The sequence below is a fragment of the Erithacus rubecula genome, assembly GCF_903797595.1.
Source record: "Erithacus rubecula genome assembly, chromosome: 1".
Taxonomy (NCBI): Eukaryota; Metazoa; Chordata; class Aves; order Passeriformes; family Muscicapidae; genus Erithacus; species Erithacus rubecula.
The window spans coordinates 69,657,842-69,671,912 of NC_136658.1; the positions used below are offsets into that span (position 1 = coordinate 69,657,842).

General features: G+C 41.1%; 1 protein-coding gene across 1 annotated transcript; it reads right to left on the reverse strand.

Annotated features, from left to right (window-relative positions):
- Positions 1-769: 769 nt before the first annotated feature.
- On the reverse strand, positions 770-10,115 carry SPRYD7 (SPRY domain containing 7). Its single transcript, XM_079311206.1, has 5 exons — positions 9,939-10,115; positions 8,582-8,698; positions 5,828-5,994; positions 4,115-4,217; positions 770-1,717 (listed from the first exon to the last, which is right to left on the reverse strand). The coding sequence occupies exons 1-5, from the start codon at positions 10,105-10,107 to the stop codon at positions 1,620-1,622; spliced, it is 654 nt and encodes a 217-aa protein (XP_079167332.1). The 5' UTR covers positions 10,108-10,115; the 3' UTR covers positions 770-1,619.
- Positions 10,116-14,071: the final 3,956 nt, after the last annotated feature.

Sequence of the window (14,071 nt, forward strand, 5' to 3'; positions counted from 1 at the left end):
CTGCTCCTGAGGACTGCACCCAGTGTAAGGGACCCATGCTGGAGCAGGTCATGAAGAACTGCAGCCTATGGAAAGGACTGACAGTGGAGCAGTTCTGGAGAACTGTCTCCCATAAGCGGGACCCATGCTGGAGCAGAGAAAGAATGTGAAGAGTCCTTCCCCTGAGGAAAAAGGAGCAGCAGAGACAACATGTGAGGAACTGACCACAGCCCCCACTCCTTGTCCCTCTGTGCTGCTGGGGGAATGAGGTAGAGCAATTAGGGAAAAAATGTAAGTCCAGAAAGAAGGGAGGGGTGGGGGGAAGGTATTTTAGGATTTAGGGGTTATTTCTCATTACCCTACTCTGATTTGTGCAGATTTCAAATGAAAATGATAAAATTGCACTCTAATCTCCTGAAGTTTACCCCATAATGCTGACAAGGTTGAAAAGTTCTACCCAATACTGTCCCATGACAGCAAGGCTAAAAGGAAGGAAAATATGGGCCACAGAATTAAGACAGATGCAGTAAATCCTAAGGTAAAAGGCTTTGAGAAAGCTGTTTGTATTTGAAAATTTCAGAATAAGGTAATTTCTAAAAATATTTAAATAAAATAATTTATGCAAACACATTAACCCAGGAAAAGCCAAAACCAAAACACAAATATTCAGTATGAAGATTTTTTTTTTTTACAATAAAAATTCTTCTAGGAAGTATATTAAATATGACAAGAGGGGAAAAATAGCATCTCACAATGTATATTCAAGGGCATCACATTTTAGAACAATGTCTTAGCCGTTTATAAATGATTTATGAAGAAATTAAATATGCTATTCCAGAAGAGAATAATCTAATTTACAGTTTAGATGTAAGGCTTCACTGTAACATCTCAAACCCTTCACCTGGATCTTTGCTTACCCAACCTGAGTGATCTGTACTTACTCTCTTATTGGAGTAACAGAGGATGGTGGTCCTCAAACACACAGGTAGTGTTCAGATTTACTTTTTAAGGTTCAACAAAATAGTATTACTAGAATTTTTTTTTTTTTTGGTCACAATAAAAGCAAATTAAAAGCTAGAAGAAACAGATAAATTGTATTTGCTGGTCTAAGACTGGGAATGGATTAACCTATACCTTGCCAAAAAAAAAGTAGCTGCTAAATATGTCATTAGTCATTGTGCACAACTGGGACACTACAAATCACAGATTAGAAACACAGTGCATCCTTTAAAGAAATTACATAATTTCTGAGAGAAAAAGGCTGGGGAGAAAAATCATGAGAACTACCCATCTCCATAGCTATCTTTTGTGTAAGAACTATTTGCCTTACAGAGCTCCAGTTTATTCAAGATACTGAATGTAATACTGACAACAGCAATATCCTTTAGTTTCCTAATGCATCAAGTACAAATCATAGAAAAACCTTGCCCCAAAACACTCATTTTCAGACACAAAACAATGCCAGAAAACTCTTATTTGCAACACATTTACCTGGTGTTGCAATTAATATATTTATTCTGCAGACAACAGTCACAAGTACTTACTAAAAATACAGATATGTTTCCTAAAAGTAAAGTGGGGCTTCAAGATGACAAAGCTTTTGTAACAGTGCAGGGTGCAAATTCTCAGTATGAAGACATTCAGAAGATTTGCTGCTCAAAGAGGATCTTTTCAAACCCGGGTGGAGGAGTATGATAAAATTCACTGAACTGACAATCCAGAATGGCACTGTCATCAACTGCAGAAAAGAGCCAAAAAGAAGGAATTAGAGAAGGAACACTTACAGTTTGATCCTCTTTTACACCATTTTAATAGACTGTAGACCGTGCTCACACCACAAAGAATTTCTTCAATACATCCATTAAAGACACACAATTAAAAGAAATCTCTTCAATTAATTTGGCAAGGCCTTATACCAGGAAAGCAAACCATCTCTCTTTTCTGCTGTTTACTCAGTAATGGATCCTTGGTGAATCCAATGAGAATGTCTAATTTCACTGGGAGTGTTAGCAGAGCTTCAGGCTATTGATTCCAAATTTTCTACAGATTAAGGATGCTACCAGATAAACCTTGCTGGAGGCATGTCACCTCTTCATATGCATATTTTTCTGTTCCTAATTCTGCTGGAGTTTCAGCTGTCTATGGTGGATTTTTGGAGGTTTACAAGGTTTCACATGTCTGCAGTGGTTGGTATCAAACCATCAGTTTTAGCAAAGCAGCAAAGAGCTTCCCTGACTGCTTCTTGAAGTTGGAAGTTAAGACTTTTTTTACAGAACTTCTCCCAGTTTTTGACCCCTGCAAAATCTATCCAACTGCAACAGTACTTTCAATGTAGAATATGAAAAAGAAACTGCTGGGTATTTTCAGAGCAACTCTTTTGTGTACTTCACTAGCAAACTGAAAAACCCACCTAAACAGAAAAGCAAGGTCTCTTTCAAAGACAACTTCTGAGATGAACCTGGCAGACTATCAACATTAGTTCAAACAAGAAAAGCTTCATCTCCATACTTTGGAATTTAGCAGTCTCAGAGACAAGGTCAGAATCTTCCCCTCCTAGGCTCTGTGAAAACTCCTATCAGTGTTTTTGTACAGTTCTCTAGTACTTACACAGTGTTTATGTCTTGCTTCCATTAAAGTGCCTGAGGTACAGCTACTGTAGGGAATAACCCTTAAGTCCATTTTTTTATCTTCTCAAGCTTGACACTGTGTTTGCCTGATCTATCATGTTTCTTTTAAAAAGATATCTATAGTCTGAATAGAGAAAATGTTTGAGCACCTCTCTTCTGCATGGCCAAATCTTTCCACAGGACTAGAATTTCACATTAAGGACACTTACAGTTGAAGTTTATACCAAGTAAATAGTATACAAAAACAACCTGCAGTCTTCAAGTTATAGCTACATGTAGGAGACATGATAATTATGATGAAATTATGCCCACTTGTGGAAGTAGACAAAAAAAGCCTGGCAGTAAGAGGTCACTGTATTCCCCAGGCATGGAGCTGCTTCAGTCAGAGAAAACAGATTAATAGTAGGCTAACATGCCACCAAGTATTTCCTGAAAGCAACCTTCATTCTTCATGCTGTGTAAGACCCCTTCCAAAACCTAGGGCAGATGCAGTTGCACACAGTAACTCTTCTGCAGCTGCTGCTGAAGATTTTGCAGGGGGAGATCCCGCGGAGCTGCCACCGCATTTTAGCGGCGCCATCACGTGGCTGAAGGACACATCACAGCTCGGCCATGTAAAACCACTCACCATACTTGGAAGCAAGTAATTCACCAGCTACATTTATAGACTTAAAAGACTCTACAACACACCTGGAGTAATTTCTTCTTGCTCATAAAATTCTGTATCAATCAAAATGTATCAAGATATAATCGGGAATATGCCAAAAGTTCATAAGGAGCCCACCAAGAAATTAAAATTATCCCCATCATGTAGCTAAGGGTTATCCTTAAGACCAAAATCATTTTGGCTACTACTTAGATGAGGCTCAGATAAACTGAAGATGGAGCTCCTGGAGCAGGTCCAGAGGATAGTGACAAATATGATGAGGGAATTGGAGCATCTTTCCTATGAGAAAAGACTGACTGTTCAGTCTTGAGAAGAGATGACTGAGAAGGGACCTCATCAACATCTATGATTATCTGAAGGGAGGGTGCCAAGAGGGTGGATCCAGGCACTGCCTGGTGGTGCTGAGCAATAGTACAAGTGGCAATGGGCAGAAACTGCACAGGAAGTTCAAGAAAATAAAAACAATTCTATTGCTGTGCCACACTGAAGGCATTTATGAAGTATGTGAAATGAAAAGGCACAAATACGAAGTTTCATAGATAAATCAGATTAACCCACAAGGTCTGCCATCTGCTTCATATTTTTTTTACCTGGCAACTTTTAGACTGAGTGCAGCAACTCCCCATCTTGCTGGAGGTGGACACTGTAAGCAGTGCTTTTTTTCCTATTAAGCAGGATTAAACACGAGGCAAAAATATTCTCTTGCAATTTCCTAGGTTTGCTTTTTCATGTAATTAATTGTTGTAGTTGACAAGAATAGATGATTGGTGTGTGTTCCATTTAAGTGAGAAGAACACACAGCTCATGAAATAGTGAAATAGTTTGAAAATCTCTGACTTACCATAGACCACTGGATAGACAGTCCCCCTGATTCCTGAAGCTGGACAATGCATGTTCTTGCCGTTTAAATACACATTTAATTCTACATGGTCATATGTAATGCCCTACAAGGCAGAGAAAATTAACAAAAAAAAAAAAAAGCATTAACAAGTTTATATACATAAGACTGCTACTTAACTTAGCTTTCTTAGCCACAGGCAGATTTTAACACCATTATGCAAACCACAGCATCCTAGAAGATCTCACTTGACACATTCCTGCCAAGGACTAGAAGTTAGTAAATGACCAGTAACATCTGCATTTTCAAATACTCAGGTTTCCTTAACACCTGTTCAACTGGGATGCAGCTCAGTACTACACAATACACTTTGCAAATTACTGAGTTCACACAACAGATTTCCAAACTTCACCACCTTAAAGAAACACAAGGTGTTCAACGATTTTGAGTATGAGGTGGTTTGCCATCTTCTTGTTTGTATCTTCTCAAGGAAATAACTAATAAATAATGATGCTATGAACCAAGTCCACCTTCCATACCTCCATCTGAAAACCTCTCTCAGTCCATTTACTCTGCTGGCAGCAGCAGACCGTGGTTTCACACACAATGCTATAAATATGCTGACCACAGAGCAGAAAGCAAACATTAACAAGATAGTAACTTACTTACCTGTTAGCTAAAGGACTTTTCTCATTGCTTTGGTATGTCTGAGTCTGACAATTTGTGTGCTCATGCAGGACTTAAAAAATTTGTTTCCATGACAGAACAAAGTAACTTGGTATTTATGGAAATGGGGGAGTTAGCAGTAACACACGAGGTTTTTTTGTGATTAATCAAAGCTATTCAGACCACACTAGTTCACCAAAACCCTGAAACATCTGCAACCCTTCAAAAAACAATTTCAGAAGGGGATTAAAAGAACAGTATTATATCTGAGGGTAAAGGGTGGAGATGTCACCCTTAGCTGTTTGGGGCTTCTAAAGATGGCGTTTCTAACCACGGCTATAGAGAGGCAAGTTACCCAGCATGAAAAAGTAGGGGTGATAAATTGTCTCAATTTCATTGCATTGTGCTCATGTATTTTTGAAAGGACATAGAGAAAATGACAGTAACTAAAAATAAAAAAAACCAAACACTTTGAACAAAGTCAATTAAGGATGTTTTGAGAAACCTGAAATAGCAACATACAAAAAAAGAAATTTTTCTCTCAATCATTTTTCCAGTGAACACTACCACCCTCCCCATTTAATATCCCCACAAACTACAAAATACAATCAATTTATCACTCAGGACCCATCTCTGTTCCCCCTGTCCTTCTAATCATTAACCAGTTAGCTAAGGGATCTTGAGTTCAGCTGGTGCATAGCCATGTAATACATTCCAACACATTATTTGCTCATGCAGGTCCCAACTCAAACAATGTAAGATCCTTGTGATGGGAGTTACCAGTCAGGTAGGTACTGCAACACAGTATCAGAAACTGTTTCTCAAACTCTAGTCAAGTCCATCCCTCATTAGGAACCTATCAATACCAAGAATGAAGTCCACCCATATCCAGCCTGCTGATCCATTCAAAGACAACAGCAATTTATATCCCAGCACCTTCCATACTGGGAGATGCAAACTGAACAATCTGACTTAATCAGTTTGACCACAGAGCTGTATATGAGGCATTTGAGAATAGGTGAGGAAGTAAGAAAGCCTTGAGAAACTCACCACCACATCACCCTCCTGAGGAAGATTGTTTGCTGGTAGCCTATTTTTCTCCTCATTGTTATAGTAGAGAGCTCCATCATTTCTCATCACCAGGCTGTGGACATCTCGACCAAGTGGAATTTGATTCAAGTTTGCTTTCTGGGTTGCAACTCCAATACCCCAAATCCCTAAAACGTGACATTAACACAGTAAGGAAAAAAAAAAAAAAAAGTTATTTTGAAGACTGGTTGAAGCAGGACAGCATGAAGAATTTGTTTTTTAACCAATGCCATGATGGTACTACCAGTAAGCATCTGCTGGAAATACCAGAGCTATTGTAGGTTTGCTCTGATAGCTCTGGCAGCTAAGCACCATCCTGTCATTCCCTTCCCCCTCCCACCTTCCCCAGCCCCTGTGGAATAAAGGAAGAGGAAAGGAAGAGTAAAACCAAGAAAACTTGTGACTAAAGATAAAAATTGTTTAGTAAGTAAAGCAGAAGTGAAAGAGACAACAAAACAAAGTTATGCAATGGCAATCACTCACCACCTCCCAAGGGGAGACTGATGCCCAGCCAATTCCCAAGCAAAAGATGGCTCATCTCTTTAAATCCCCTCCTCTCCCATTTATTCCTGAACAAGACAGGTGGTATGGGTATGGAATATCTCTTTGGCTAGTTTGGGTCATCCACCTGGTTATGTCCCCTCAAAAGCTCTTATGCAACCCTAATAATATTCACTGGAGGGGCAGAGTGAGAAACAGAGGAGGTTTTGATGCTGTGCAAGCCCTGCTCAGCAATACCTAAAAACTGGTGTGTTATCAGTATTGTTTTGGTCATAAATCTAAAACACAGAACCACAGCAGCTGCTGTGAAGATAATTAACTTCATCCTGATCAGACCTAGCACAAGGAGCCACAGGAGACTGAAGACAAACAGCATCTATCTTGAAAAAGAAGGCTCTCTGAACTTAACTTGTATTCCCAGAAAAATACTGAAAACAAACTCTGAGACTGTAGGAGGATACAAAAAATAAATCCAACTAGCATGGACTTGTAAAAAACAGATTTTCCTTTTTCAGAAAGTTAGACTAGTCTTATGGAAAAAAAGAAAGTGTTCATATCATAGACCTTGATTTGGTAATATTTTTGAAACTCATACAACACTGAAATAGTCAAATGATGAAAACATGGTCTAGACAGTTACAGCAATATAAAGGCACGAGTGGTTAGAAAACTATTCCAGGATTACTCATCAGTAGCACCCTGTCAAATAAAAAAAGATGACTCAAGGGGGTTAGAGGTTTTGCACTGAATGCACAAGGTCAGATACTATTCTTTATTTCCATCAATTACTTGAATAACGTGATGATGTGTTGATTAAACGTGCTGCCAATCCCAACCTGACAGGACTGCAAGCTCTTGAGAGACCCCTCAACTCTAAGATGATTTCTAACTGGTTAGAAATAAAGAAAGTGCATCTGTTTTTACCAAATTATGAAGAAAAGCAGGTAAGTAAAAACAGTAAGTGGCACAAATACAATAATGGCTTGGTAACCAGCTCACAGACCACTTGCTGAGTGTGAGTGTGCCCTACTGCTGTGGAAGACTTCCAGGTGTGTGGCATGTATAAAAGAGATGAGGTCATCTACTGCTGCTGCAGCTGAAGCAAAGCATCCATTTTAAGCACTGTACCTCGACACATTAGGCTGACCAGAGATATTGTACAAGGAACAACAAAACCAATTAAAATGTAAAAGTTTCATCTATAAGGAGACAATGAAAAAAACCCCAACAAACCAGGACTGTTTAGTTTAGAAAAGACTAAAATGAGGCAAAAATGTAAGAAACTTATTTTCAAAAGATGAAACTGTAGAATAATTTTTTCAACTGGCAAGAATGAAAAGGACAAGAGAAAACTTTACGATAGTCAGGGTGACCCCACAGATAACCTCTAATTGACTGTGCAGGGACACTTCTGGAAATCAAAGACTTACTTTAAGTCTTCCACAGTTCTCCTGCACAGGAGGGCACAGGAATAGAGGAAAAAAGGCTCACAAGGATCAGGAGAATTTATTTCCTGTGTTTCTCAAGTGGAAGAACATGGATACACTATCTGTGTGAATAATGACCATGTATAAACAACACCTGCAATGGATTCTTCCCAACATAAAGGATATTAAAATTGCCAAGTTAAGATGGATATGGGCTTACATGTAGCTTAAAACTAACCAACTATTTGGATGACAAGATGTTGTGGGCAGATCTATGTTCATGCTGTTCAAGGCAGGGTTAGAATAAGTGCTACACACTTAATCTGAAGAGCAAGGAATGTTACCCTGGCTTAGGCAAACAGTGCCTGCTTCAAGCAAATGAGAGTAGACAAATACATACTAATACCACTGGATAAACTGCACTCCTTAAAAAATACTTCACAGGTGCAGTGTTTTATGTGGGCATAAGCATTTATTGAGCAAAAAATAATTTCTAAAATACATCACCTGAAAAACACGCCTGTAACAGCATAGACAACAATGTGGGGCTTAGTATTTGCACTCCTCTAGTAATACACTTACTATTATTTTTAATATTTTAGAGTCAAAATTTAAAAAAGAGAAAAAGCATTTCCTTTCACACAGTAAATTATAAATCTCTCTAATGTTCAGAAGTTCAAGGATGCAATTAGAAAGATGTGTATGCTGAGCATTTGAGATATTGCCACCAGAAGGCAATGCAACATACCTCCCAAGCTTAAAGTTATATATTTTTTTGCTGACTAACCTGTGGACTGGATTTTAAACTCGAAATAGCTCTTGTTCTGATGCAAAGGTGCATTGGCTAAGCAGCCTCCCGTGCCACATATTCTTCTGCCATTTTTAACAATGACGACATCTGTTCCTGCAAGAAGAAAAAAAAACCCACAGAACTTCAAAACATTTTTAGAAAACTGAAAGCAGCCCTCAAAAGCCATAAACACTGAGACCCATTTTTGTTTCTTCTGCCCCAACTATAAGCTTCTTTAGTCTGTAAGAAATATCATGATGAGCCATGCTTTGAAGCAAGAGAAGGAAGGTTGTTTACAGGCTAGTTCATTTTTCTATTAGGACTTATTTATTTAAAATCTGTAAGCTGATCTAATTTTCACCTCTCGGGCTTTATGGCACCATGCTGATTACAACCTTTGCTTAGCCACATCAGAAGCATAACTTACAATTTAGTCAGAAAGGGTTCACTGTGAGACCAAAGCCCTGTACTCTGTTCTCTAACATCGGAGAAAAAGCATTCTGCAACAAGAAGGAAAAGCATATCGGGTAGAAATGATTGATGGAATTACAAGATGTTTAGTTAGCCTGTTTAGTTAGTCCTTCTATTTATTAGAAATGTGCCTGCCAATACAGAGAGAAAAAAAAAATCCTCTGCTAAGTTTTCCTTCTCCATTAGAGGACTTCATCTTAGGCCCTGTTGCCATGGCCAAGCACATGGGAGGCTGAGGTTAACAATTGTGCCCGAGCACTGGACCGTACCTATTCCTCCCCAGCTCTCCCCTGCTCTGCTGCTGCTGGCCCAGACCCCTTCTCTCCCCATCAAAGCCGGGCATGGTTCTGAGGACAGCTCATGCTAAGGGTGATCCTCAAAAGAGCAGCAGGGAGCAGACTGCCCGGCCTGGCTCCTTCTTCATCTCCATCGCCCTAACTGGAGGTGGAGTCTCCGTCGTCCCTGGAGATGTTGAAGGAAAGGCTGGACGTGGCATTAAGTGCCCTGATCTGGCTGACACGGTGCTGTTGGGTCACAGGTTGGACTCGATGAGCTCAGAAGTTTTTTCCAGCCTCAGAGATTCTGCGGTTCTGCGAACTCCGCCCCTGGGCTCCGCACCACCCGTGCCCACCCTGACCCCGCCAGCCTGCGCCCCTCGGCACCTCACCCCCCATCGTGCCCATCAACTCCAGTTCAACCCAAACTGCTTCCGACCACTTTTTAACCAAACTTCCTGATTCCTCCCCCTGAAAACTGACAATTCCTGCTAAAGAACAGCCCCAAATCCTGCTAAAGTAGCCCCAAAGCGACTTTCCCAGCGGTTACCCTGCGGCCCTGCCCGCCGGGAGCTGCCGGCCGGCGGCAGCGGCCCTGGCCCGCTCACCCATGCGCTGCGTGTCCAGGTGCACGGCCGGCATCTCCTTGAGCGGGATGTGCCCGGCGCCGCCATCCCGGCACCAGGAGAAGCAGCAGAACACGGAGGCGGCCATGGCCGGCCGCACCCCCGCACCGCGCAGGCGCAACGGCCGCACGGCCCCGCCCCGCCGCGACATGGCGGGCGGGCAGCGCCGCGCCGGGCGCGGGCTGCGCTGAAATAAAGTTAGATTTTAAAAAGTACAAAGATTAACGCCCCGTCTTTACTCTGGGCATTAAAATCTAGTGGGCGATGAGTGCAGTCCTTGCTGCTCTTTTTCCGCAGTTGTGGCCGTGGTGTGAGGCGACCGGAGCAGCCTCCTAAAGGACGTGTTGTGCATGTATACATAAAGGACGTATGTACATGCATATAAAGGATAATTCGTGTATATATGCATATATACATGTATATATAACAGAGGCCACTGATGATGATGGGTGGTAGATACGGCATCAACGAACTTCACACGTGGGAAAGGACTCCATGGAAATTTACTGCTCAGTTATTCCTGGCGCCAAGTAACAAGAACTCTGTCTATTTAATTTCCCCCGTTTTTTTGTGTTTTTTTTTCCCCCTCCACCTTTCTCTTTTTTAATCCTTGTAAAACTCAGGCACGGCTCGCTGAAATGAAAGGTTCACACAGCTGCGCCAGCCAGGTGCACCTGTGAGTTTTTTTCTCCTCATTTTCCAGATCTGTCCTTCTCTGAGTGTTAACCCTGAGTGTTTGAAGAAACACTCTTTGCTTCTAGAGTACTTCTTCATATGTTCAAAACTTCTAATTTACTCAGTTAAATTCACTTGCAAAGACTGCTACAGTGTGCTGTCATTGCACTAATTATTTTATTTTGCAAAGCTTAGTTTGGGGCCAGCTTTATGTCCCTTTCACAGAGACAGAATACAGGTAATTAGAAAAGCTGTGGCATGACTTGTGATCTCTGAGTTATACAAGCATTTCTATGTCTATCTCTGCGTTCCCACAGCACATGAAGCACCCAGAGCAGGACCCACAAACTGGGTTCCAACAAACACAATAAATATTGATAACACATCAATAGAAGCTTACCTGTGTCCACTTCACATTATTATTTATCTACAGAAAAATATCAAAAGAATGTTATGCCATGAGCTGTTGATATAGAATATTTTGCAGGCAGCAGGTAATTTGATTACTTCCATCTGAAGGCTCATTTATCTCCAAACTAGTTTGGGATGAAATTGTTGTTTCTCATTATTTCAGTTGGTGTATTATTTTGTGACATTTCACCTGGAAGACTCCCTGAACATTTTATTACAGTATGAAGTATGATGTAAGTAATGTAACCCATGTGGTACCGTGTTATCTGTCTTGTGGGGGCCAAGGGGTTAATACAGATATTCAGAAATCCTTGTTAATGGAAACTTTCATAGCCACATACTGTTCTGGATGGGCTGTATCAGTCACACTTGCCCCTTTTACTTGAAACATGAGGTGAAGTGCTGTCTTTTTCAAAATTGTGCCTAAAACCAATCTGATTATAAGAGCAGCTTTTAAATGTTGTTCTTTTTTTTTTTTTTTATTGGACTTACTGTTATAGCCTATAAACATTTTGGGTCAAGAGCTCAATTCCTTAAAATATGCCAAATGGGATTAGTCTTGAACTTCCAAGAAGTAAATATTAGGTGGAAAGTGATGTTTATTTATTTCATATGGAGGGCATCAGGATTCTTACTGATAGCTTGTTGTTCACAAATTTAGTCTCATTTAATTCACTGTGGGATTTTTATTGCCTGTGGGTTTGTTACAGTAAATGCTAAAAGATAAGTGTTAATATAGTTTTAAAGTAAGAAAAAAAAAAAAAAAAAAAAAAAAAAAAAAAAAAAAAAAAAAAAAAAAAGAAGAAAACTTAGATAGAGGCTGAAGCTCTAAATTACTCCCTGTCCCGTTTTCCTATGTCTTTTCTCCAAAATGAGCACTGGGAACACAAACACATCTCACCACATGAAGTCAGCATTGCCAAATCTGTGGCACTCAAGGGGGTGAAGCTTTGGGGAGCAGCTGGCTGTGCCTCCCTGCCAGTTTCCTGCCCCACCACTTTCTTAACTGGAGAGGCTGGTTTTCCCAGCAGACTGCAGCCCTCGTGCAGCAAAGCACACGCCCAGCTTGGAAAAGTTGCCGCTGCTGCTTTGGAGCGAGCACGCTGATTCCAGCTCCTGTGTGCTTGGCAGGCAGGAAGCCTCGGGGACCAGCTCATCCTTGCACCCATCCTGTCTCCCTGCAGATGCAGAGCCCAGCTCCTGAGCACCCTGGCAGCTGCTGGTGGTAAGAAATGGGGCTTACTCTGTGCCTTCCCTGAAGGATGAGGTGAACAACTGGATAGCACTGTATTTGTAAATGTGCTTGTCAGCCTGTGTAGAGAGTGTGTGAACACCAAGAGCTTTCCAGTGTACAAAGAGCTGCCCCAAAGAAATGAAGATCTTGTCTTCAATATTTAGAAGCACAATTGTACTTGGTAATCAAGGGTTAATTCAGTCTTACTTGAATGTTCATTTCTTTCACTTGGGGAGGCCAAGTATTTTGGACCCTCCCACACTGAATGTGAAATTATGCTTAGCATGCCTAGACATGTTTGCTGCTTGCAGCATTTTAACTTTATTTCCTTGAACAGTAGCAGCAGAGACATTTTGTCTGGGGACCGTGCTAATAGAACACAACCACTGCCGTCCATTTCACAAATGCAGACTTATTTGGAGAACCTGCTAAAGGAAAATGATAGTCATTGACTTGTTTCATTCTCTACCTTAGAGCTTCATTCACAAAATACAACTGTCTCTCATTAGCCCTACAAAGTACATCCACTGGCTTCAGACCAGTATGTTTCAGAAAGGTTCCTTGATATGCCAAATTTGCAGGAGAGGGCAGCTCTCTCCCATTGTGGCAGCACATATTACAACAAAGTAATGCATGAGTAACATGTTCCCAGAAAAATAATTCCTCTTTGTCTTGCAAATCAAAACCAATCGGACTTGCTTCTCTGCTGCCACATGCTTTGTGGAGGCATTTACACCTGTGAAAACCAATGAAAAAAAGTAGTTATTATGTATGTTGGAATGGATTTAGTAATGTCTCTATGCAACTTGCACAGAAGTAAATGATGGTGCAGGACTGGAAAATCAAGGTTTGTTTATTGAAAGCAGTCCTTCCACTCCCAGGGTCGGGCCTGTGGTTTGGAAGATGATACAGACAAGGTCTCAGATGAAAAACAGGTTGTGCTTGTACTTTTGAAATCTTCAGCATAATGTAGTTCTTGTGAGGACTAACATTCTGTAGGAAATCCTGTGTTTTACACAGTTAATCTGGCACTTGCCAAATCATAGAAGAAATTACATATGGAAATTAATATCGTTCCTTGTTGTTCTCTTTGCTTTGGAGTCACTTCTCCTTTCCTCTTTATGCAATACAAGCAAAACCCACTGGAGCAGAACTTTGATCTATAGGCAATCCCAAACCTCCTTAAAACTGACAGGCACACTGGCCATGCTTTGTTCAGAAAGGAGCAATTAAGTTCTTTTACGGCATAAGATAGCTAAAAACGAGAAACTGCTGCCCATGGCACAGGGGTGCACAGCCAAGTGCTAAGATGAGCTAACTTGTATGAACAAGCACTAATTTGGGGAAAGTCAGGGAGACTTTTCTAGGGACTGCTTGTGAACGCAGCAGCAGGAGCACAGATTGGTTGCAGCTGTGTTTGCCTGTGTGCATGTCCGGGACCGGAAACACCACGCAAGAGCCAGCAGACAGTGGGAGAAGCAGTGGTGTACAGCCCTGAGAAAAAGCCAAGGGACAGCTTCTTCTGGGCAAGCATCCTGGCTGGAGCAGCAAACTTGGACTGCTGCACAGTTCTCCCTCCCATTTGCTTCCTCTGCGTGCAAGGAAATGGGACGTGGCTGTACATTCTTTGTAAATAAATAGGATTTCGCTAAGGAGCTGACTGAATTCATCATCGATTCCCCCCCACGTCCTGCTGCAGAAAAATCTGGCAAAGTGCTGAATATTAGTTAACTCTGGGTCAAAGTTCTGTATGCAAAACTACAGAGCTTTTCAGTATTGCTAAAATAGTCACCAG

Coding starts and splice junctions, on each gene's coding strand:
- SPRYD7 (XM_079311206.1), bottom strand. CDS start 10,107: ATGTCGCGGCGGGGCGGGGCCGTGCGGCCGTTGCGCCTGCGCGGTGCG. Junction 8,699..9,938: donor CCTGGACACGCAGCGCATGG/GTGAGCGGGCCA, acceptor TTCTTCTTGCAG/GAACAGATGTCGTCATTGTT. Junction 4,218..5,827: donor CTCAGGAGGGTGATGTGGTG/GTGAGTTTCTCA, acceptor TCTGCCTTGTAG/GGCATTACATATGACCATGT.